General features: G+C 38.5%; 1 protein-coding gene across 5 annotated transcripts in view; it reads left to right on the forward strand.

The window, feature by feature from the left end:
* ulk4 (unc-51 like kinase 4) overlaps positions 1-26,765 on the forward strand; it is a 103,611-nt gene that overhangs the window by 22,414 nt on the left and 54,432 nt on the right. For all 5 annotated transcript variants that reach the window (XR_014894351.1, XR_014894352.1, XM_085290998.1 and 2 more), the window contains 5 exons: positions 1,452-1,559; positions 8,359-8,442; positions 21,724-21,885; positions 22,511-22,696; positions 25,379-25,506. Coding sequence is in view for 3 of the 5 variants with exons in the window: in XM_085290998.1 (XP_085147124.1) it covers positions 1,452-1,559; positions 8,359-8,442; positions 21,724-21,885; positions 22,511-22,696; positions 25,379-25,506 (668 nt within the window). In the remaining 2 variants the exon portion in view is untranslated. The remainder of the gene's footprint in view (positions 1-1,451; positions 1,560-8,358; positions 8,443-21,723; positions 21,886-22,510; positions 22,697-25,378; positions 25,507-26,765) is intronic.

Below are 26,765 nucleotides of genomic sequence, written 5' to 3' on the forward strand. Positions count from 1 at the left end.
AGAAGGAGAAAATGTGTTCAACAATACAGAAATGATACAAAACTGGGAGAGAATGGAAACAATGGAAAAAATAAAGAAGAAAGCAGGAACAAAAGAGGAATGAGGCAGAACTTGCATCAGATCACAGAGGGGGAAAAGCTGGCAGTAATGCTAATGTCAGGAAGCAGCCAGCCAGAAAGGCTGTGTTTGCATATAATTAAGTCTGTGTGTGTGTGTGTTTACATCTGAGTTCAATGGGATTTTTTTTTTTTTTTTGTATTTAATGTATATCCCATCCATGCTTCTGTTTTCTTAACTCTGCCCCCCTGAACTGGATGAATAGAGGGCCTTGAGCATATCCATCCTCTAAGTCATGAAATACACCCTGGACATGTTTCCAGCCTTTCACAGGGCTATAGATAAACCAATTATGTCTTATTCCAGCAGCTAATAATCTTGTCCTTACTTAAAAGGTAAACCATAATATTATATTTTAACTCCATACACAAAGTATTTTGTTACACATTTTTGCTGTTTGTTTGTTTTTTAACATTATGCAACTTATACAACAGTTTATTGCCCAAGGAGTATTTGATGTGAGAGCAGTGTCCCTACTGTAAAAACCAACCTCAGTGCTGTAAACCTGTTGACCTCATCACTCATTTTTTCTCAAAGTCAAGCTTTGACTGGTGGATTTGTTTGGGAAGATCCAACCTGAGCATCACTCTGGGTCCTGCAGCCTTTCACTACTGGCTTTGTGTTAACCTCATAGAAGAAGTGACAATATTGCATTTGCAGGTTCTTTCAAAGAACATCAGTGGATAATTGTTCAGCTTTACTAAAACAAACAGTTGTTAAATGTTTTTCAGGTTAGCATGACATTGTTGCCGTTTTAGTCATCAAATTCTAAATAATATGCATGTCTTCGTTCCTCAAAAGTTGTAGACCAGGTTTTTGTTGACTACAACACAGGCAGCTCCTGGTAGATTTGGACTATAATCCTACACAGTGGGACAGCTTTGCAGGCTTTGAAATTATGATCTCTGTAATAGTGGCCTTAGTGACTTTGACAAAATCAATTTTCCTGTTTTTCCTTAATATTTTTAGTTGATTGCGTTCATAAATTAGATATTTGGTTTTAGCTAAGCTTTTTGTATTTGCTACCTCAACTTAAAAATAATGTTAGAATATAAGAGTTTTGAAGTTGAAATTTTTATGTGCTAGCAGAGCATTGCCATGCTTCTGGTGATGTCTCTGGGTAATACAGATGCCCCTGGCTTGTATTAAAAAATAGAATATGTCCAGCCCTAGGGAAATATATAAATGTAAAATGAATTGTAATTTTATTGTGCAGATAGTTTTTTTTTTAAATTATTATTATTATTATTATTATTGTTTTTTAAATTTTCATGTGATTGAACTTTAATTGAAAATAGAAGTACTATTGAAAGTGTTTGTCATGCTCTTTGCAGGCTGTGTCCACACTAACAGACCTGCTGAGGGATAATCTAAGGAACAGTAAAATAAAACGGCTCCTGCTGCCACCACTCGCGGAGTTCCTCTACCTCATCTCCTCTCAGGTACACTTTGAATGTCAGAAGCCAACGTGAAGAGACATTTTTAAAGAGATAGATATGTTGCAGTTTATTGAAACATGATTATGTTTCCAAACACGTCTATAGAAGTCGGTCCACATGCATACTTGCTTTAGGCATGAAAAGGACACTCATTGCAGGAGGTTGCATAAGTGGCAAGAACATTACTCGTTTTTTTTAACACTCATTCTTTGTGAAGTAGATTTTTCCTTGATTAGAAGAGGTATAACAGAAGAGGAGCTGTTAATAGAAATGTTATTTGGCATTTTTGTCAAGAAGAAACCAGCAGATTGGGGCAGGTGCATTTCTTACTATTTGATTTTATTCTTTTTATTACCGTTAACCTGCGATTAAAGTCTGTTTTCCATACACCATTGTTAAGACTAATTCATGAAGGTCTTTAATTAGTCTCAGACAAATTCTCTTAATATTGTTCTACATACTAGACAAGGCAGTGGCATATTATGTCATTAAATGACCCGAACAATTATGTTAATACAAGCAGTAAGGAATACAATGAAAGAAATGATTCACTGGCTGCTCACCTTGCTGTTAACTTTAAGTGGCTGTGAATGTGTCATATCATCTTTCGCCAATAGTTCAGCAGTGAAATTGATTTCTTCAGTTAATAAGTAAAAATGAACACAGAATTGATGTCACAAGTAAGACTGTTTGTTATTTCTTCAGTGGTAATGTTCAGCTTTAGGTGAAATGAATGAAAGTACTCTGTCATCAGGTAATGGACTTTATATCTACACACTAACTAAATTCAGTTGAAATTTAATTGACCCCCAGCCCTGAGAATTAGAGCGAAGGGGGCCTTGTTTGACTTCATTACCAGGGGCACTACAATTTATTGCCAGTTAACCTAATTTACCCAGGCAGGTCAATTAAGCATAAGATTTTTATTTACTCAACTGATGGATAACCTTTAAAAATCAATCCACCCACCTGATTGCACACATTATTCTCTGAAACCTTAAACAATCTCATTGCTGTGTCGAAGCTCCTAATAAATTGACTCTTAAGCTCCTGCAGGAATTGTGTTTGTCGACTGATGCAAATGTGTTCTATCTCCCACAGAAATCATCTAACCAGCAATTTAAACGTATACATTTTCATTTAGTTATAGTAAAAAAATGATCTTATATCAACTTACCATCCCTAAGATGCTCTGTAATGTAGTGTCTTTAGTGTTACTGAAATTTTAGTGCATATATATATATATATGTATATTAGAGCTGCCACAAACGATTATTTTGATAGTCGACTAGTCACCGATTATTTTTGCGATTAGTCGACTAATCAGATCATCATCCATTGGACGTAAAACGTACAGCTTATTGCACCAGCAGCATCTGCTCTTATATAACTATCATTAGCTTACAGCTTTAAGTGTTTAAGGTATGTGCTAACTAAAAATAAAGACAAGATGATAGTTTATAAAATTTTAATGAAATTTGCAGATTGTTTCGGTGAAGTTTAATAAACTCCTTGCTATCTAAAATATAACAGGACACCGGAGTAAATTCTCGAGCATCTCACACTTCTGATAATCAGCTGTCTGCTTGACGTTTATTCAGCTGTGTAAAAACTTTAATCTCAGCCAAACCGATTTCCTCAGGAACAAATAAAATACTAAAAAAAGCCAAACAATAACATGTTTAAGTTATCTAAGTGACTCATATATATTTAACCTAAGTAGCGAAAGACGGCGGTGGGTTTGAAAACGATTTGCCGGGAGTCCGGTGTTCTCACGGCTCTAGTTAGCCTAGCCCCCGGCTAACTATCGAGCTAGTGGGTAACAGACGTCTCCGAAAACGTCGGAGCGCTTTTGAAAATATGTGGTGTCTTGATAAACTGAGCAGATATTTGAGGTTTACACAGCTACATTCTCGCCTGAAAATATGTTAAACGTTTATTTTGTGACCCAGAAAGAATAATAAGAGTAATATTAAAACTAACTAGCTGCCGCCATTGTTGGAAACTGAGCTGGGCCGCGCTATGAATTCTGGGAAACTGCTTCTTCTTCTTCGGGGTTTAACGGCAGCTGGCATCCTTGTACATGCTGTGCTGCCATCTTCTGTTCCAGTCCGTTATTACACTCTTAAATCCTGCCACTTATTCCTGCGTCTTTTGTGATCTTACAAAGCTTCAAACGACGCGTCGACTATTAAATCAGTCGTCGACAATTTTGATAGTCGACGTAATCGTGACTAGTCGACTAATCGTGGCAGCCCTAATGTATATATATATGTATGTATGTATGTACATATATATATATATATATATATATATATATATATATATATATATATGTATGTATGTATGTATATATATATATATATATTAGGGGTGCAACGATACACAAAATTCACGGTTCGGTTCGGTTCGATACTTTGGTGTCACGGTTCGATATTTTTTCGATACAAAAAAATGTTCATGCCTTTTTAATTTGTCATTTATTAAAATTATAAATATATATTTTAACTCAAAAGTACAGTTTTTAAATTTAACCCTAACCCTTGTGCGTGTTTTTTATTTTGACAGCGAATGCGCACCTGCGGACCACTTATGTGCAGCCCTGGTTATTTAGCTCGTCATATTGCAGCCACAGAAATTCTTTTGTCCATGAAACCATAAAGCTGCACTTTCTTTTTGCCTTATAGTCTGATTTGTCATAACTTCTCCGTTTTGTGGTAAGCTTTTCTTTGGCTGTCACTTCTTCACCCTGACCTGTCTTATTTGGCTCAGCAGAACTAAAATATATATACTGCTGCTTTTACACAAGCACTCACATAAGCTCAGCGATTCTCTGCTCGATCAACCTCTCACATGTTTAAGCTTGCTGCGGGAGATTTCACTTGTCATGTTTGCATAGTAAGCTAACGATTAATAAGACGATGTCAGAGGAATTGGTGCACAAATTATCATCACTCACAGATCAGTGCTGTCGCTCTCTATACACAGTTCGCACGATTGCAAAGTGAAAGCAAAAAAGCAAGCGCAAATTCAAACGCGATTTCAATATGTCACATATTGACAGTGGCTCACCGATGCCAAAGACATAATTACCCAGCTACATTTCTGAAAGAATGCAAAAGCATTGACATATATTTTTCCTTCCTACAATAGCCCGACGGGCAGGGAAGAGATAGATTTTGGTAGCCCAACTGAAAAAATCGCTAGCCCCAGGACGTCGGGCTAGCGATATCGCAAGCCCTGTATCTAATTGAGGAATCACTCATCTTTGGAAAAGAGAGTTTATTACAGAGAAATGTCTCTTTCCAAAATAAAAGCTATACTATCCGCTTCTTCTGGGCTATATTCTCAGCAGCATAAGGAGAATCATGTGCTAACAGCTGTCTAAATGACTCGGCTAAAGTTAGTAGCATGCTTGTTGTTTTTGTCTTTGCACTAGGATGATGTCGGCGTAAATGTGCAGTCATATTCGTTGTGTTCCCACTAGTGCTTTCAGGTTAATCTCGTTGAAATGACCTTAACGCCACAACACGGCAAATCTCCGTTAACGAGCTACCGCCGATCGCCCCGTGCATGGGGCTAGACGGCCAACACGTTAACGAGCTAACTGCGCTAACACACTAGTTCCCACCCATGTAATTGAGCATTGCATGCCACATCCAACATACTGTTTTACTTTAGTCCATGACTCGCTTACCTTCAGGGTCATACGTCACATGAAAACCAAAATAATTCCAAACGCCAGATCTGAATGAGGGTGGGGGAGGTCCATGTTGCAAGGGGAGCTTAACTTCTGTCTTGCTAGCTTGCCCTGCGCTCTTCCTTCTGACTATGCTGTCTGTGTTGAGCGCTCAGTGGATCTGCGCTCGACAGTGCAGCCTAGGCGGAGTAGTCGAACGCAGATTCACTGAGCGCTCAACACAGACAGCATCGTCAGAAGGAAAGTTGATAAAATAAATTACAAATGTTGTATTGTTCGATACATATGCGTACCGAACCGAAAGCACTGTATCGAACGGTTCAATATCGATACGAATATCGTTGCACCCCTAATATATATATATGTATGTGTGTATATATATATATATATATATATATATATATATATATATATATGTGTATATATATATATATATATATATATATATACATACATGTATATTAGGGATGCAACGATACACAAGATTCATGGTTTGGTTCGATACTTTGGTGTCACGTTTCGATATTTTTTCAATACAAAAAAATGTTCATGCCTTTTTAATTTGTCATTTATTAAAATTATAAATATATATTTTAACTCAAAAGTACAGTTTTTAAATTTAATGTTGCTGAAACAATAAAATAATAATAATAAAAAATCTATCTGATCGAGAAATCACTCATCTTTGGAAAAGAGAGTTTATTACAGAGAAATGGCTCTTTCCAAAATAAAAGCTATACTATAGCTTCTTCTGGGCTATATTCTCCGCAGCATATTAAACATATCAGGTCCCCATAAGGAGAATCATGTGCTAACGGGTGTCTAAATGACTCGGGTAAAGTTAGTAGCATGCGTGCTTGTTGTTTTTGTCTGCTTCCACTTGTCTTTGCACTAGGATGATGTCGGAGTAAATGTGCAGTCATATTCGTTGTGTTCCCACTAGTGCTGTCAGCGTTAATCTCGTTAAAATTACATTAACGCCATAATGCCGCAAATCTCCGTTAACGAGTTACCGCGGATCGCCCCGTGCGTGGAGCTGGACGGTGTCAACACGTTAACGAGCTAACTGCGCTAACACACTAGTTCCCACCAATCGAGCATTGCGTGGCACATCCGACATACTGTTTTACTTTTGTCCATGACACACTTACCATCTGGGTCATACGTCACATGAAAACCAAGATAGTTCCAAACGCCAGATCTGAATGAGGGTGGAGGAGGTTCAATTTCGGGTAGCGTTGAGGCAGTTGCCATGTTGCAACAAGCTCAACTTTTGTCTTGCTAGCTTGCGCTGTGCTCAGTGGATCTGCGCTCGACAGTGCAGCCTAGGCGGAGTATCGAACGGTTCAATATCGATCCGAGTATTGTTGCACCCCTAATATATATATATATATATATATATATATATATATATATATATATATATATATATATATATATATATATATTAGGTACATACATTCAGTTTAGTTATTGTATATCTAGGCCTGGTGATATGAAATTGTATTTTTCAATGGTTCTGGCTGTCCTTGATGCACCATCAAGACTGAAATGGTCACGTTTATCTTTTCAAAACTCAATTTTTCTTGAATGCAGCATAATTAAATAAAGTTTTTGGTGGGTATATTCATTGTCTTGAAAAGTCACAAACTAATTCAAGTGTTTCAAATTAACTTCTTTTTGGTTTCATGATGTTGAGTGCATATATCCACAACATTTCTCTGAGTCAACTTCTTTAAAAGGACCCCTCCATGAAAACGTGTTTTAACCTTGACGTTTTTTCATTTCATGCCAGTTTAAGAATCAGAGCTCCAAAAACACAGTCGTTTTTTTTATTTTTTTGGACTGTTTTTAGAGTCTCAAGGTTGGCGGTCTGATGATCTGATAGGTTTTCTGCTTAGTGTCAGCTACATTGCTTCCTGTATTCTTGAGGCTAGATATACCCTTGAAAAAAAAAACCACCATAAAAACCTATATCCTTATTGGGCTTTACAAGGATGAATTAACATATTATCAGACTGATTTTAAATAGTAAGTAAAATTGGGTGTTTTGTTGTCTCATGCTGTCAGCTAACAGTACACGACTGTCTTTAACACCTTAATGAATAGTTAAGTTAATTTAGCAGCATTAGTGAAAGCAAATGTCTTAATTACAAACAGTTCAGATGAAAATCCTTCATGGATCTGAGCTCTACCAGCCATGTGGACCCACTTTGTCTCTATAATGGCAGGAGAAACAGTTTGAGTAATGTGGAATGGCTCTGTAAGTGTCCCCTGGTAAAATGATCTTCTTTACTCTCCTGCAGCCCCAGTCAATGACAACGATTAGCTATAGCCTCCAGTGCTGACTTTATCCTCAAGGTTAGATGTAGCCTAGAGCCTATACAATTGCAATGGAACAGAGAATTGTTTGATAAAAAAAAAAGTTGAATTATTGTTGAATTTATCTCAATTTTGTGGATTTTAAGACAGTTAGTAAGACAATATAAATGTAAAGCCTATTTTGTCAGGATAAGAAGTAAATGGTAAACATATGATCATGTGAATAACTGAAAATACAGTGGCAACATTTTGATGACTGAACATTCACAGGAAAAAATACCATACTAGATTTCCCAGATTAATATAAAATACATGATAATTTCAGGATTATTCAGAATTATGTGTGAGTTTATGGTTTGACAGAGCAACCAAAACCATCAGCCTAGTCCATAGGAAGTTGTAACACATTATTTCAACTATTTTTTGAAATGTCATTTACTACTAATACTAATAGATAACAGATTGTTTCTTAAATAGTCAATGAAAAAACACTATTTAAATACTCACATGTACCTTGTTCCTATATTTTTAAAATATTTTGATGGAAAAAGTCTTAATTTGAGTATTGCAAATGCAGTTAAGTAATAAAGATGCCCTGGCTCCTTTTGCACCCTTTTCTTACCCTTTCCTCAACTCCTCTCTGCTGCACTCCGCATCTCCTACACTCTGCCTTTCTCTGACTCCCACTCTACTCCTCCACTGCCCCCTCCTCCCTTTACTGTATCCCCTCCATCTCTCTTCTCTCACCCTTTCTCCCTCTTTTCTATGCCTCTCTATCAGGAGAAGAAGAGAGGCTCCCCAGAGGGACTGTGGTTCGTTCCCGCTGCCGCCTACACTGGCTTAATGAGGAGCCTGCGGGAAGGGGTGAGTGTCTCTGTGTATGTCTGCATGTGTCTGTTTGTCTGTGCCTGTGTAGCTGTGACTAAGTCTCTCTCACTGTGTGTGTGTGTGTGTGTGCGCAAGAGTGTGTGGCAGGGGATCCCTGTGAACTGTAATGATGAGGCAGCTGTGGGGGCCTAAAGCGTTGTTTGCCAGCTGCAAGTCAAGGGCATGCAGAGCAGTCACACACACACACACACACACACACACACACACACACACACACACACACACACACACACACACACACATGTGCGCATTCGCACTCTTACCTGCATCAAACACAACCCTTTACTGCTCAGCAGTCTGACCTCAGCAGCAATTAGGACCCTCCAGACACACATATACAGTAGATGGAGCAGAAACACAAGTAGAAATGTAGATACTTCTTTCCTTTTTGCAATTTTTTCTTTCACTTTTTTCTTTTTCTGTCTTATTTCATCCCTTTTTCTTACTTTGCCAGTTTAAATTACTGTTTTGTTTTGTTTTTAAAGTGAACTTATAAGACTGTAGTTGATTTAACACTAAAATAAAGATTAGAAATGGGCTTGTGCTTTTTGAAGCATGTCTATTAAGAAATTGCTCCCACATCACATAAAGAAATATACAGTGTTTTTCTTTCTAGTATTTTTACACGGTGACCTTTTCCCACGGATTAGGGACACATTTGGTAGACAGTGATATACAGTGAACAGGTAAAAGGAAAGAAGGAGATGGATGGATGTTGTTTTGTCTCTCAGGTGCAGAAAGGGTCTTGCTGTGGTGGCCCACTATAGCAGAATGAATATAGATGAAACCGGTCTGCACAGTTGTCAGCTAGTACCTACTGTTGCTTCATTACCACTGGGAGTGTAGGGGGGTAGATGAACAGAGAAGAGGTGCGTGTGCGTGTGTGTGTGTGTGTGACAGGAGCGAGGAGAGGGGTGTAGGGGAGGAGAGAGAAGGTTGACTTATTTATCATTATTGAGCTGAGAGAGTATGCTGATGGAAACACACACTACTCACACACAGCCTTAGGGACCAGACACTCATCCTAAGACCCAACCTGCCTCACTCTTTTTCCATCTCTCCCTCTCACACTCCATTTTCTCTCTCCTCCCAGTCTCCCTTTCCCTGACGAGCTGTTTTTCCAGTAGAATAATATTTGTCATCACGTTACAGAGCTGTCTATTTGGGCGAACTTTGTCTCATGGGTTTTACAATTATTGGAGAGATAGTGGTCACATTATATGGTTGGATGTTTGAGATACAAATCCTTGTTTGGGCACCTATGGGCAAAATACTTGTTTTGTTGCTTTATTTTCTTTTACTTGTTAAACAGTAAAACTTGATTAACAATTTCAGTGAAGCACTAAAACGTGTTGAATAGGTTGAGAACTGCCATGGGCTTTCTAAGCAATTGACTGAGGAGCTTTAAGTTAACTGATGTTTATAAATCAAGTTAAGGCTATATTAAAACACCTCCATATTATAATTTCCAAAATCTTTAATAAGGTCCTCTTAAGGAAAACTGTGAAAATGAAAAAAATTGCGGTTCATTGTGGTTGCAGTAAGCTTTAGCAGTATTTTTCCACCATGCAGAGATGATGCACCAAAAAAAGTCATTAGGAGGAAACTTTACCAAGTACCCGATCACAAATGTCATGATGAAGAATACAAAGCCACATCTGGTTTAGATGTTGCTTTAACTTCAGGTTGTGCACAGATGAAGTTTCTATCTTAGCTCTTTCTCTACAACTTCTAAAAGTAGGTTTAGAGAAAAAAAATGATGCAGAATTTGACCATGAGATTTAAAGCATCCTCCTTTTTGGGACAGTTAGTGGCATATGAAATATTGAATGGATATAGAAAACAGTTCCACTAAATATCAGAAGTTTTGGCTGCAATTGTACTCCAGTTAGTCACGTAAAGGCCTGGCAAAAACAACACAAATCTGACATGAACTGTTTAAATATAAGCAAACTAGAGATTTCTGAATGACCTTTGCAGTCTGTTTAACTATGGGAAGAGCTTAAGCCTGCCATGTGAACAAAATAAGCTAAAAATTGAAGTGTTTAATGGCTTAGCTGCGAGAAGGTTGATGGAGAGAGAGCTACAACAGGCTATTGAGTAAAGTTGAATTTTGCTTGACAGGGGTGACCTGTTAACCCATGATGAAATAGCCAAAAATAGAGAGTACACGCACCCCATATAAAAGAATGAGCTGCTCCCATGGCATCAGTGTTGTCTTAAATGTCAAAAAATGTGAATTTAGATCTAGACAGATGGTCTCTATTGATTTCTTTAAGGTTTATTGAATCCCTTACCCTAAGGAAAGCAAAGTGAAGACAATATGAGACTAGCTGACAATTCTGTCACATATAAGGCTAGATTTGGTCCAGTTTTTATATAAAAATATTGATCAGTATAGCTAATTCGTTTTTAGATGAAATATTTTTAGTAGCTAAGGCACAGAGCCAATTTGTTGGTTTTGTCAGTAGAGCGATATGGTGGAGGAAATGGGGACTGACAGAAATGAAGAAAGAAGGATCAGTGTAGTGGGGAAGGGGGTGGAGATGGCAGGGAGAAAGAGAGAAAGTTGTAGTTGGACAGGGGGAGTGGATGGCATGGAGTGAAAGGCAGGTTTCCAGGCCAGACTGAGCTACAGGAAATTATTTATGAGTCTGAACAAGATGATGCTTCAACTGCCTAAGATGAAAAGTGTATGTGTGAATATATGTGTGCGTGTGCGCGTGTGTGCAAAAAAAGTGATGTGTGAACAGTATTGCAGTGATAGAAGCCACGGGGCCAAAGGCAGAACTCCCCCTTACACACATGGATCCTTACATACAAACATACATACACACACAGCGGTGGTGGGCCTATTAATGATTTAACACTATCTTCCACAAAGGAGAGGAGACCAGAGGGGGATGTCGTGGGCCCTACCCTTTTGTCTAACATAGGATGACCATTGTATATGCATGAACACACACACACACCTAGCGTTAATGTTAGTAAATGTGTTATATAATAATGGATACTTACTCATCGTATTCTTCAGAATCCTTTTTTAGAATTAATCCCCATTTTTAATGAACAAAAAATGAAGAAAAATAGGCCAACATATGACGGAGTATAACTTAAGTTTATATTATCTTTACTTTTTTTCCCCTTTGTCTAAGAAAAACAATAATGTATAATCGAGCCTTTAACTCTTTTGGGGTAAAAAAAAAAAGGTTTGAAATTTGGCACAGTGATTTAGGGCACTCCTTGCTAGCTTTACAATTAGATGGAAGGTTCCTGCCTGAGTAAAAGGATCCAGATGTATCTACCTGAAATTAAAAGCTTGCAATTAAAAAAAAGTAATGTATTTTTAATGACCAATAGTTCTGCCTTAAGCACAATTAGAAACAAACACAATCTGACTTTACTAACAACATACAGAGATGTACATCTCAGTCTTTGGATGAATACACTGAATAATTACTCAGATCTCAGTCTGGAAAATCGATCCCTCCATTTATCCATGCATCCATCCATTTTCTGCTACTGCTGCTAGTAGCTAGTAGTAGTAGTCGAGTCTACGAGGCGTAGTTTAAGCAGAGAAACCCAGATCTTCGTCTCTCCACCTGGGAACACTTTGAGGTTCCCAGGTCATCCAAGAGATGTTCTCCAGCATGTCCTGGTCTGCTCCAGTGCCTCCTGCTGACAGAACATGTCTGAAATTCTTCATCTCATTTCTTTGGTCAACACTCAGCACTTATAACTACTGAACATAGCTCAACTGATAAATGGACAGCTTTGATTTTACACTTGGGTCTCCCTTCACCATAACAGCCTGGCACAGTGTTGGTACTTAAGAAACTCAACAACCCTCCACTTAGGCTACTCAGTCTCAACTTGGATTGGTCACTCTGACTTGTCTTACTTTGCAAAAAATGAATAATCATCTTTTTCAGTAATTCTGTTGTTGATTTTAACTGTGAGCACATGCTTGCTTCGATATGTAGCATTTCCAGCTTTCTGAATCCTTATTATGCTTCTTCTAAGGCCCTGTCAGGTATGGCTCTTGAGAAGACTAGACTTTCACAAGACACACTGTAAGACTTTTTTTTAAAGTCTCCTTTAACTGGAGGATCTGACTTCAAGTAGCTTTGGGAGAAATCATTAGCATAGAGGTTCTTTTGCTTATCCCAGTCTGGACCAAGAGATTTCTATGTTGTTGCTGGGATGAAGCTCATGTGCCAAGTTGAGATGGTGTCTCACTGAATTGTAAAACTGCCAAGGAAATGTGCATCTTCATGTTTTTTTTTTTGTTTGTTTTTGTTTTTGTTTTTTTTTGGGGAAGGAAAGGAAACATTTTTGCTTCCTGTTTGACTGAAATCTCATGAAACTCACGATTGAAACTCACCACACCACAGTGGGTCTGATTGGTTTCGCTAATAGTTCTTTACATAATTATTAGGTAAAACATATGTTTGAGTTTTAGCAATGATGTACCGTTGGCTTCATTTGATCAAGTGGAGTTCAGAGCACTACTTCAGTTCATGCAATACTTAATTTTCTTTACAAACCCCCCCCAAAACTTTAATTAAATTAAATTATTTGCATGGTTATATTTATTTATTTATTTTCAAGTTTTGGCAAAATTGGCAGAGATACCCAGCCAGTCAAATTTGGCACAAAGCTGTGAGATGAGAAGTAGTATCTTCAAATTTCCTTTTGTTGACATAAAGGTGAAGAAAATTGTATGATTTGACCATTTGGAGGTGCTGCAACAAGCGTCCCCATAACATGCTTCCATCCAGGCTATTAACCGGATCAAGTTGCCTCAGTGACAGTGGCCTATTGAACCTCTTGCCCCCTCCTCAGTGCTTGCAGCTATATTTAATATGTACCGGTATGTTTTTCTTTTTTTTGTGACATATTGGTTTTCCCACCTAATCGGTCCTTTCCCACGTCTCTATTACTTGTGCATAAATTTTTTCTCCTGTCAGCTATTTTGTCCAAGTCAGCTTATAAGCCTTTGTTCCTCGATGTTTACCTGTTTGTCTACAAGCCTGTGTTTCTCTTTGGGGTGTTAGATGTGTAGTGTGTGAGGTCAGTAGACAATGTCTGCGTTGCTGCCATGGGGGCTTATTCAAAACCAGGTGCACTGGCTTCTAAAGGATTTTAAATGGAAAGAGAAACCACATGAAACGTGAAAAAGTGTGCTTAAACATGCACAAGATTTCAACTCAAGAAAGTGATTTAGTTTTTCTGATCTGCTTGTCTTTGTACTTCAGACTCAGCAGACAGGTGCAAACATGTTTGGATATAAATCTAATCCACTGATCAACATTTAAAGACAGGGTTTTATTGTTCAGTATCACCCCAGCCTTTGAACTCTTTCATTTGAATTTCTTGTTCTTTTTATTTTGCCAGGGGTTCAAAGCACATAAATCTTTCTGTGGAAAAAGGGAGATTTTTTTTAAAGTTTAAACTACTTGCCATAAAGCCAGTTAGTCATATTGATTTCTGATGAAACCGATTGTTTCTATTTTTGGTAATTCTGAGTTTAAACCTTACAAACTTAAATTCTTATGCTTTGCTTTCCTGTTGCTTGTGTTAGATCTGGCCAATGCACTCCTGGAAAGCTGAATTAATCATCTTAACATTTTGTTTCTTTTATTTTTACAGTTATTATACTGCTATTATACTACAGATCAAAAGAAAACCTTTGGTCTAGCTTTGTAAGTTTTACCCGAGATCATGAATCTATTTTCCCAATAAACTCTGTAACCTCTTCTAAGGTCAGAATCAATTGTATTTTAATCTGTCAATGATTTGGAATTTGTGAAATGTTTTATTCATTTTTGTGCATTTTTACTTTTGGGGGGACAGGACAGTACAGTAGACAAGAAAGGGGGAGAGAAAGTAGGGGGAATGACACACAGGAAATAGCCTGGGGCAGACTTGAACCTGGGCCTCAGCAGGTGAGCCTTATGCCCTCTGGCATGTGGTTCACCTGTTCAACCAGTAAGCTACACTTTTTAATTTAACAATAACTAACAATAACTTAAGCAATAGCCGATAATGCTAGAAATATAATTAATATTAGTACATGTTTTGGAATTCAAAGCCCTGTATCTCTGATTTAGTCCAACACAGCAAAAGAGGATACCAGAATATACCAAACACATCCCTGGTGTCTGTAAACTAGAACAAGCAAAGAGCATTGTCTTGTCTTGTCAGCTGAGGTCATGAAGTGAAATTGCAGTGCTGTCATTCCAATTACCAGTATAATGACTCTGGCAGTTGCAACTTGATTCTGAATTTTAATAGCTCATAGAATTATTGATAGAATGAGGCTTAGTATACCACATTTTCCCAACCTAATTATTTCATCAGTTCTTTAACTCAGAACCAAGAAGTTGACATTTTTCTTTTTGAGTGAAATACTATGGCACACACTAAATTGTAACATATGCCTTTAGTAGTCTACCTATAATTGCATCTGTGGTCTCATGTGTTAGAGCATGGCTAATAGTTGATCCCCAGCCCCTCCACATGCCAAACTGTTGTTGGGCAAGATGTCAAGGTGGGGGCTAAATCTATCTTGAGTGCTGCTGTGTGTCCAATGGTGATGCAAGTCATAGTTTGTTACTGACAGACAGTGTTGATTTATTACTATTACTGAAGGTCCGCGACTCCGAACTGTAGTAAAGGGACCTCTGACTAATACGGCGGGGTCCCTATCGGCTCGTAGCCGAAAACTAGCTTTACTTTGTTGTGTGGGTCAACTTTACTTGCGAGAGACAGAGAGAGGCGTTGAAAGACTGCTCCAACGGAACTTATTGTTTTCGGAGGAAAACACGAACACGGTGTACAGTCGAGTCTTAATAGCTTGGCTGCAGTGGTTATTATTATATTTACATGCTTCCAGCTCCCGTTTTTCCTCGATGACAACTCCTACCTTTCCACTCCCCTTTTTCTCCCTCCTCGCTCACAGACACATAATGTGTATGGCAGTCCATTCTCCCTGCAACACGGACTACACTGCCCATGATGCTACATTCTTCAGAGCTATGCTTGTAGCATTCTGCCTGTTAGCTTAGCACAACAACAACAACAACAACAACAACAACAACAACAACAACGAAAAGGCGCTCTCTCACCCAGGAAACACACAGTCGCAGAGAGAGAGAGAGAGCGTCGCCCTGTAACCATGGCAACCGTAGCGCTGCCGCCTGGAACAACAGAACGTAGCTGTCAAACAAAACCCAAACAGTCCTGACCCGCGACAAAATGAAACAGGAAAGTACCGCAGTGTAATCCATTTATTTCAACAAAGTAACTGTATTCTGAATACCACCTTTTTAAACGGTAACTGTAACGGAATACAGTTACTCATATTTTGTATTTTAAATACGTAACGGCGGTACATGTATTCCGTTACTCCCCAACACTGCTGACAGAATATATCTGAGGTTACGTTTACAAATATGGATTAGCTTTACCTCTCTGTCTTGGAGCTACATATACAGTTGATGTTCTTTGAACAGCAGTTACCGCTGGAAGAATAAAGCAGTTAATCTGCTCCTCCTAGTGCTTGTAAAGACTGCAGTTGAAGTCATAACTGTCTGAGACTTCAGTCAGTTTCTAAAAACCTTGTTGTGTTGCATGTGCCGTACATATATTTTCAGTATATACCTAAAAAAAAAAATACTAAAGGATTGAACTTCACCGTGTAAATCGTAATAGTATTATTCATATCAGATAGTATTTAAGAAAATTGCTCACAAAACATTTTGTATCTTGGACATCAATACAAGCAGGCTTGATTGCATCTAAGCACAGTTTCTACAAATGCTGAGCTACTGTCTATTTGTAACTTCCAAATTCTCACCTTACTCTGCTGATCATTTATAAGTGTTACAATATTTGGCATCGCAAAATGCCTTAAGGGATTTTTTTCCCATTATTTTGTTTTTCTTTTAGGAGGCGTGATGCAAAAGTCATTTTAAATGGAGGGTGACGCCTCATTTATATCTTCTGCTTGCCTCATGAAACTAAGTGGTGATGGGATGGTGATAAGTGGTGATATAGTTCCAGATTTTAAAATACATTAGGCTCGGCCATAGGTATAGCTCTGGTATATAGTTCTTACTCTACATTTGAAAAACAAATCCCTAGTATATCTTTTATTGTCTCACAAGTGGCAGTAGTAGCATTAAGGAGGGTGGATTACCTTGAAGAGTGCACAGTAAATTAACCCCCCACCAATATGCTGTCTGATCTTTGTGGAAGTCACAATTACAAAAGCAGTGTGATTACTCATTTAACATACAAAGCACTGTACTCCTCATGTCTTCACTGAACACATTGAGCTATTACTAACAGTACAGGCCTGAAAGGGGAAAATTAACTTTAGTCGGTGGTAGAACCTCCTTTAGCAGCAACAACCTCAATCAGACACTTCCTGTAGATATTTCCACAACAATGAGGAGGATCTTGGGGCCATTCCCATTACGGCCTGTCTTAGCTGAACAACCTTCATGTGCAGAAGATGTCAGTCAGTTAAAATCAGGGTACTGACTTTAGGTTAATGTCTAGTTGCATCATTTTGTTCTCACAATGCTCCATCCACCATGGTTCACAGTTGGGATGATATTTTGGTGATGGTGTGCGTCTCCTTTTTTTTTTCTTCTCCATACATGATGTTATACATTTTTGTCTCAGAGTATCAGCCTAGAGGTGTTTGGAAAAAAATGGAAAGCAGTGATTTGACAAACACTAGTTACTTTTGTGACTTTTTCTTATTTAAAACAATTTATTTATTTATTTATTTTGTTGTAGGAGTTGGTGATATAGTCTTCTGATCTCATTTACCTAATTGAAACACCCAACTCTAAATAGCTTCTGGAGAAATTGTTTACAGAGTGGTTCATATTCCAGCCTGACCATCTTATGACTCCATATGTTCAAAGACATGACAAGTAAAAGTGTGTTTCTTTAGTTTAGTCTTGTTAATGCTTGTTAACCCTTCAAGCTCTTTTCTGAACAGTTTCCATCATATTACGGGCCTCTTTATACAGTGGGGCAAAAAAGTATTTAGTCAGCCACCGATTGTGCAAGTTCCCCCACCTAAAATGATGACAGAGGTCAGTAATTTGCACCAGAGGTACACTTCAACTGTGAGAGACAGAATGTGAAAAAAAAATCCATGAATCCACATAGTAGGATTTGTAAAGAATTTATTCGTAAATCAGGGTGGAAAATAAGTATTTGGTCAATAACAAAAATACAACTCAATACTTTGTAACATAACCTTTGTTGGCAATAACAGAGGTCAAATGTTTACTATAGGTCTTTACCAGGTTTGCACACACAGTAGCTGGTATTTTGGCTCATTCCTCCATGCAGATCTTCTCGAGAGCAGTGATGTTTTGGGGCTGTCGCCGAGCAACACGGACTTTCAACTCCCGCCACAGATTTTCTATGGGGTTGAGGTCTGGAGACTGGCTAGGCCACTCCAGGACTTTCAAATGCTTCTTACGGAGCCACTCCTTTGTTGCCCGGGCGGTGTGTTTTGGATCATTGTCATGTTGGAAGACCCAGCCTCGTTTCATCTTCAAAGTTCTCACTGATGGAAGGAGGTTTTGGCTCAAAATCTCACGATACATGGCCCCATTCATTCTGTCCTTAACACGGATCAGTCGTCCTGTCCCCTTGGCAGAAAAACAGCCCCATAGCATGATGTTTCCACCCCCATGCTTCACAGTAGGTATGGTGTTCTTGGGATGCAACTCAGTATTCTTCGTCCTCCAAACACGACGAGTTGAGTTTATACCAAAAAGTTCTACTTTGGTTTCATCTGACCACATGACATTCTCCCAATCCTCTGCTGTATCATCCATGTGCTCTCTGGCAAACTTCAGACGGGCCTGGACATGCACTGGCTTCAGCAGCGGAACACGTCTGGCACTGCGGGATTTGATTCCCTGCCGTTGTAGTGTGTTACTGATGGTGACCTTTGTTACTTTGGTCCCAGCTCTCTGCAGGTCATTCACCAGGTCCCCCCGTGTGGTTCTGGGATCTTTGCTCACCGTTCTCATGATCATTTTGACCCCACGGGATGAGATCTTGCGTGGAGTCCCAGATCGAGGGAGATTATCAGTGGTCTTGTATGTCTTCCATTTTCTGATGATTGCTCCCAAAGTTGATTTTTTTCACACCAAGCTGCTTGCCTATTGTAGATTCACTCTTCCCAGTCTGGTGCAGGTCTACAATACTTTTCCTGGTGTCCTTCGAAAGCTCTTTGGTCTTGGCCATGGCGGAGTTTGGAGTCTGACTGCTTGAGGCTGTGGACAGGTGTCTTTTATACAGATGATGAGTTCAAACAGGTGCCATTCATACAGGTAACGAGTGGGGGACAGAAAAGCTTCTTACAGAAGACGTTACAGGTCTGTGAGAGCCAGAGATTTTCGTTGTTTGAGGTGACCAAATACTTATTTTCCACCCTGATTTACAAATAAATTCTTTACAAACTCGTCGTGTTTGGAGGACGAAGAATACTGAGTTGCATCCCAAGAACACCATACCTACTGTGAAGCATGGGGGTGGAAACATCATGCTATGGGGCTGTTTTTCTGCCAAGGGGACAGGACGACTGATCCGTGTTAAGGACAGAATGAATGGGGCCATGTATCGTGAGATTTTGAGCCAAAACCTCCTTCCATCAGTGAGAACTTTGAAGATGAAACGAGGCTGGGTCTTCCAACATGACAATGATCCAAAACACACCGCCCGGGCAACAAAGGAGTGGCTCCGTAAGAAGCATTTGAAAGTCCTGGAGTGGCCTAGCCAGTCTCCAGACCTCAACCCCATAGAAAATCTGTGGCGGGAGTTGAAAGTCCGTGTTGCTCGGCGACAGCCCCAAAACATCACTGCTCTCGAGAAGATCTGCATGGAGGAATGGGCCAAAATACCAGCTACTGTGTGTGCAAACCTGGTAAAGACCTATAGTAAACGTTTGACCTCTGTTATTGCCAACAAAGGTTATGTTACAAAGTATTGAGTTGTATTTTTGTTATTGACCAAATACTTATTTTCCACCCTGATTTACGAATAAATTCTTTACAAATCCTACTATGTGGATTCATGGATTTTTTTTTCACATTCTGTCTCTCACAGTTGAAGTGTACCTCTGGTGCAAATTACTGACCTCTGTCATCATTTTAGGTGGGGGAACTTGCACAATTGGTGGCTGACTAAATACTTTTTTGCCCCACTGTAGAACAAAATGAGCAAAAATATTTTTATTGGTCATATACCCAGATTATTGTAAAAAAAATTGTAAAAATGTTACTTACTAATTTATTTGAGCTTACCTTTCTGGGAATGTAAAGTCTAACTAGAGCTATAAGGATAATATAATGAGAGTACTTATACTGGGAGACATTATAGTGCGAATGACTTACTCTTTTCTCTTTCTGCTGTATTTCTCTCTGCATCATAATGATGGAATTTCTTGCATTAGCAACTTGTTTCTTACCACATATAAGGATATCTCTCTCACTCTATCTCTCTCACTCTTTGTCTTTAACACCCCTCCTCTTCTCTGTGTAGTTCTTGGCAGGGCTACAGTCTATTAAACACACAGACAGTGGGTGCTCCCCCGTGGGCTCATTAGTGAGCTGGCCCACACGGCCTGGGGAATGCTGGAACAGACCATTCTACTGGTTCCCGGAGGGGTGCCAGAGGATTCATTATGTCGTTGTTCAACATAGTCTCTTGGTGGTGAATAGTGCAATGTGATGTTCTATATTGGATTAATAGGTCATCTATTTAAGATATTAGTCTTGATTTTGTTTCCATATACTTGTTGTATGTTGTATGTGATGTATGACATGAAATAACCAAGGCTTGCAGCCTGATCACAGATGCTTTCTTCAATGTCACAGGTAAATGTGTCCACGAGACAGCAAACTTTTTAACACCTAAAATTACATTTTGCCATTTTGTGATGAACAGAAGCCAAATGATTTATCCTTTTTTTCAAGAGAGGATTAATACAAAATGTTGTTATTGTATTTTGGGACCAAAGGATATTCTTTGACACAGTCAGAGCACATTATGTAAAAACTTGCTTCAACTTAGGTCTAATGTGAACATCATTTCAAACTGACATGATATGAGTTCAGTTGTTTTTGAGGGAAAAAAATATTTTTTGTATCCAGTATCACTGTTATTGTTTCGACTTTGTCTTAAGTATCGCATTATTTATACTTACTTTATAAACAAAAGTGTTGACTTTGTGAACTGTACAACAGCTTTTAAGTATAAACTGATGTGTTTTTCAGAATTAACATAATACATTTCCAGAGTGAAATAAATGTTTCAGCTGTTCATATGAGCCTTTACCACAAAATATTATTAGCTGTTTTTGTATGAATAGGCTCTATCGTATCCCATATCTAGGGAGATTGCGTGTAAATGATGTAACACAGTGAAACACAATAATAACTTGACAGAGGCAATCACTTCTGTTCTACTTCCTGGCTTTCTCCGCAATGACATTCCTGGAAAACTAATTTCCTCAGCGACAGACATTTCATTAGCCCATTGTCTGAACACTGACAACTATTCTCTACTGAAGCAAAGGTGTGTGGGCACATACAGTATACACATCGAATATGCACACAAACACGTTAATACACAAGTTCACTCATACATACGCACAACTTCGGTCTCCGTTTTGTACTGAGATGTCACTGAGAGCTAATCTAATTGTCAGTTTGTGATTTTATTACTTTTTTTGTACATCGTGGCCACATTTTTCAGTAATCGGGTTTTGGGTGTTGAATTTAACAATCAACCAGAAAATGCTGAACCCTTATCATTATAATATACTCTGCTATTAAGATGCACACCAGTATGAAAGCTTAGCTTTACACATGTGTGACCTTCACCAGTTGATTGTGCTGGCACACAAATTGCTTCTAGCACAGGCAGTAGTAAAACAACAACTTTTTCTTTCTGTATTGTCTCTGTTTATGTTTCTAAGTGTTTCTGCTTGGTATTCTTTGTCTTTGCTGAAGGACAACTGTTGAGGTTTTTGTCACTAGCCTGTTATTATAAGTGTAGTTGGTAGTGTAGTCAGTGCCACCTTAATTTGATCATTTTACTATATGCTACATACTTAAATTATACATTACCTCGTCTAGTCCCAGTGCGGTTAGCTGATCTCTATGTCAGAGCTGATATACATGATTTAGAAATACATTTATGTTTGTCTTTCAGGATGACACTACAGTTCATCATATGGCAGCAAAAGCAATAGAGAACATATCAACAGTGCTGTCTGGTCCCTCCCATCACCTGGTCACCACAGAGATAGGCGCCGCCCTGTGGTACCTGTTCACTCACTCCACTGTGGAGGCTGTCAGAGTCACTGCTATTTCTGTAAGCTCACATATATAAAGATATATCATAGATGTACAGCTAACTTTGTAAGAGCTATAAAGATATAGTAAAAAAAAAAAGTGATTAATACTAGTTGACTTTGAATAATTCAAGCTGATTTCACAAACTTATTTGCACCAGCTGTATATATTACACAAAGTTAAAGCAGCCAAATGTGCTTGACTGACTGAATTTCTTGTATTGCTGTTATAGTCTGCTAAAAAATAATTAATTCTGATGCGATTCTCCTAGTGAACCACAAGTAATGAATATCAACTACTTTATTATGATGCGTCACAAACCACATACTTTCTGAAACTATACCAACTTTCTCTACCCACTTTATTATGATGGACTGTGTATTAATTCAGGCCATGTTAAGCATTAGATATCCCACATCACCCACTGTCAGGCTTTGAACCATATTAATGTTTTTCTTAATGACACAGTCATTTGTTATTCCATAATATGTATCACTGGACACTTGTTCCTTCACTAATGGCAAGGAATTTCAGTGCTATGTTACAGAGGAGCGTACATTATCTCTCGGTGTGTGTGTGTGTGTGCGTGTGTGTGTGTGTGTGTGTGTGTGTGTGTGTGTGTGTATCTTTTTCTGTTTTTCCAGTCTCTTTCTAGGCTTACCCGGGTGGTCCCAGCAATCTTCCTATCAGTAATTGACACCTGTGGTCCAGCAGCCATCTTGGAGGGCATAGGGGGTGCAGGAGCCCGGGTCCAGCAGCACCTGCTCACTGCTGTGGCCGCTGCCTTGCTCACCTCATGCTCTCAAACACACCGTGTAACACAGAACAGGGTATGTGTATCACTTGTGTAACACGTCCGGCTACATGTACAAACCACAGCATTAGGTACACCGGTTAACGGCTTCTTAACACAAATATTTAATTTGATAGTCACATGGCAACACGTCTGTACAGTTAGGCATGTAAACCTATAAAAATATGAACAGCACGGTGAAGGTCCTGGGTTCATCTCCAACATCTGGATGGGGCCTTTCTGTGTGGAATTTTCATGTTTTCCCTGGGTGAATGATTTGCAAATCTCATAAAGTTGTATTTTATTGAGAATAAAACAAAGAAGACTTATTAACTGTTTAATCTGAGAACACACCACACCACAGAACAGTTTGCCTCAGTCCATTTTAAATGAGCTTTGGCTCACAGAAGGTGGTGGATCATGTTCACTGCTTCTTTGCATGACAGAGCTTTAACCTGCACTTGTTGATGACACAGTGAACTGTGGTTCTGGAAGTGTTCCTGAGACCATGCAGTTATTTCCATGAGAGAGAACTGTATTGGGCATGAAGAGCACCATCCAATATTGATTTTCAGCCTTGTCTCTTAGACATAGAGATTTTTTCCAATTCTCAGAAGCCTTTGATGATATTATGTACTGGAGTTGATGAGCTAATCACAATATTTGGAATTGTACAACTTGTGGAACATTTTCAGAATAATTTTCCACAATTTGTAGATCCAGTGTTTTGAGTAGAGTAAAGTAGGAATTTGGCGTAAACAATGTGAAAGAATGTTTTTTGGTGTAATGGTGTAGAGTGTATTTTCTTGGCTCACTATATAAACTCTATATAAATCAGTGCCACAAACAATGAAAGTATTTCTGAATGTAAGAATGTGTCTAACCTATTATTAGCGAGGTGTACCTAATAAAGTATTGGGTGAGTGTATATTTTAATGTATAGCAACAAAAAAAGTGTGTCTCAGAAACCTAGACACAAACAACCATTGTGGTAAAATTGCTAGAGCATTATTTGACAGATGATTTGGTGGTAACATCACTACAAGGAAAGCGTTGATTTTTAGTTCATGTGAGGAATGTCTCTAATTAGAGAGTTTTACACAGTGGCTGAGGGATACAAACACTCCTGGATAACTACACAACAACACCAAGAACAAACGAAACTGGACTTCTCAGATTCCTAACGTCTTCACGCTGTTTTTACCACTCTCTTTCTCTCTTCCACACAGTTCATGAACTGATGCTGAACTGTTCATGAACTAATTTGTCAGGAATTGCTTATTTAATTTTTCATAAGACAGTCCATCAAGTGTGTATGTGATGTGCTAATCTTGGTAAGGCAGAGGAGCTGAAATTGATTTGAAGGTTTTAACTTGAAGTCTAGCATTGGTAATTGACTCTGAACTGAATTTATTTGCATTGAGTATTTCCAATTTAACACCAGAATACAAACTTAGTACTTCAGCTCTCCTCTAATTATACAATGATATGCATTCACCCTCCAATCCCCTCCCCCCCACACTTTCCCTTGGCACAAGGACAGACAGACCAAGAGTTTGTTTACACAGAACTCTGTTAGTGTGTGTGTGTATGTGTACATGCATGTGAGTGAGTGACTGTGTGTGTGTGTGTGTACACTCAAGCAGAAGCGTTAATTTGTTGAGTGTGTCAGTATCTAGGCTAATTGGCTGAATGAACATGCTGTAGCCTTCTACTTCAGCAAAGCATTATGGGTAGTGGGGTGGGACTTATCAGCAAGGCACACACTACTGGGCTTTTGAAATTAATTAACTTAGTGTGTAACTCCATAAACACACATGTATACACATGCTTTCTCATTGCTGAGACACACACACACACACACACATTCAGTGGTGCTGGTGATTATGATAATGGTAATGAAGGGTGGTCAGTCAAAATGTTTTCCAACCAGTTACTGCTGCTGAGTGAATAGTTGTTGTAGCTGTAGGCATGCGAGTTTGTGTATGTGTGTCTAGTCTGGGCTGATTAATTTTTAGCTTGTTATACGTACATTTTCGGAAAAAAAAATTTAAGAAATGAACATGTTATTAGTTTGGATATTTTTCTCTTTTCTGTTGATTTCTGTTTCTTGTGATAAGGTGATATTAGGACAGCAAAGTACTTTTTTCTCTTTAAACTTTAAATTTACCAGAGTACTTATTATGTTACCAAATTAACATTTTCAATTTCAATTTGTTCTTAGCAATATTAAAATCTGTAAACTTTTTGACTATATATGATTTTGTCTTAATTACAAAGCTTAGTTTTGTTTTGGTTTGAGGGGGTTTTGGCAGCAGCAGAATAATTAGCAGTTGCACACCACCAAAAACACCTGTCAACTTGAAGTATTGGTTTTACAGTGAGTCTGTTTGTGTGTGGCAGAATGTGGTCCTTTTGACATCTTCTGTAGTAACACAGTACTTTGTCTGCTGTTAATTTGTCTCTGTGTGTGTAGCTTCAGAATGAGCATTAATTGAAGTAAAAAAAAACAGACAAAAATTGTTGCGTTCAGCTTTTTTTTGTTTCTTTACATCTTACAGAGCATCTGATCTTTTTTGGAAACCTGGTTGCAATTCATAGAATAGTAGATGTGTCCAGGACCACATTTTCCCATAATCCTACACAAACACACAATACTAGCTATGTTGCCAGAGGATGTAATCTGTTTGAGGAATAATTTTAATTTCCTTGCTTTTAGGATTTGGTTTTGAAAGTGCTGCGTTGTCTAGAGAGTCCGTCTACGATAACAAGAGCCAAAGCATTACTACTGCTTCTTCTGCTCATACAAGACAACAGACACACACTGCTTTACTGCTGTCAAAACAGGTAAATAAACATACAGTACACATCCACATGCCAACAGTGTACACACATACCAACAATATGTACTCGTGTAAAAACAGGTAATCATAATATACATATTGTTTTATCTGACCATGTGAGCAACCACTACAAAGTATGATGTGTGTGGTTGAATCTCATGAGTCAGGTCTTTATAAACAGCTCTATGAGCCACATTGCTAGATGAAACAATTAGAAAGTAATGTGTGTGACCTTCCCAGTAGTAGCTTTGAAAAAGACGTTAACTAGATGCAATCATGGTGCAATTTTGAATAATAATTCAGTTTTGTCAATTAAAGAATGATTGTTTATAATGAATTGTATTGCAACACACTAATAACACATTAATCTTGTTTCGGGTAGTGAGATTGCTTTCTTAACTTACCACATTTCACTGTGCACCCTGCAACTGTCTAACTGTACTGAGATTCAGACCAGTGAAACTCATACTTAACTCCTCTCAGTCTGTCAGACCACTGGCTAATTAGTTTCTCTGGAATGTAGTTGCCAGTGTTCACACATAGGCTGAGCTGTCAGAGAACAAACAAGTAGCATTTGTGAAATCCATTTCAGGGTGGGATTGCCCTTTAATTATTTAGCTGTAGCTTTCAGTATGAGAGTGTGTTCTCATACCGATCCTCACCACAGCTAAAACGAAATTCCCTTTTCAGTATACTTTGTGGGTTGACAAATACAAGATTGTGTTTTGGTTTTGCAATGTAATAATGTTCACTTGGAAGAAACTATTGTATGTACAACAGTTAGCTTAACACCTATTTAAGTAGATAGACTATGTATTACTCCAGCCAAGTTGGTTCCAATGTTATAACAGCTGGCTGACTGCACAGGAAGCAAAATGGTACATGCCACAGAATTTGTTTCAGTTTTAGAGCATTTCATGTTTTCTAGGCAATAAACTCAATTCAAGGTCCACAAAAAACTTTCTTTTTTTTTTTTTTTGCATCTTCAAGAGACTTCAGACCACATAATAAGTTTCAGGCTGACTGACAGATGTGATAGACCCCTCCTAAATATATTGCCCTTCACCAGCAGATCATATCATGAATACATTTACATCATACATTTTCTAAATGCTCGATTTGTGTTTGCCTAAAAAGAAAAGATGGATTCAGTGTGGTGGGCCAGAGGTTTGTTTCACAAAAATGCCTAACCAGTCATTGTTAACTCCCCTGGTGTTGTCTTCATTTTACCTTTCTCCTCCACTCCACCTCTCTCCAGATGTG

The sequence above is a fragment of the Mchenga conophoros genome, linkage group LG11 (assembly GCF_057382185.1).
Source record: "Mchenga conophoros isolate Kocher_MC1m ecotype Shallow Benthic linkage group LG11, M_conophoros_male_GT1.1, whole genome shotgun sequence".
Classification (NCBI taxonomy): domain Eukaryota; kingdom Metazoa; phylum Chordata; class Actinopteri; order Cichliformes; family Cichlidae; genus Mchenga; species Mchenga conophoros.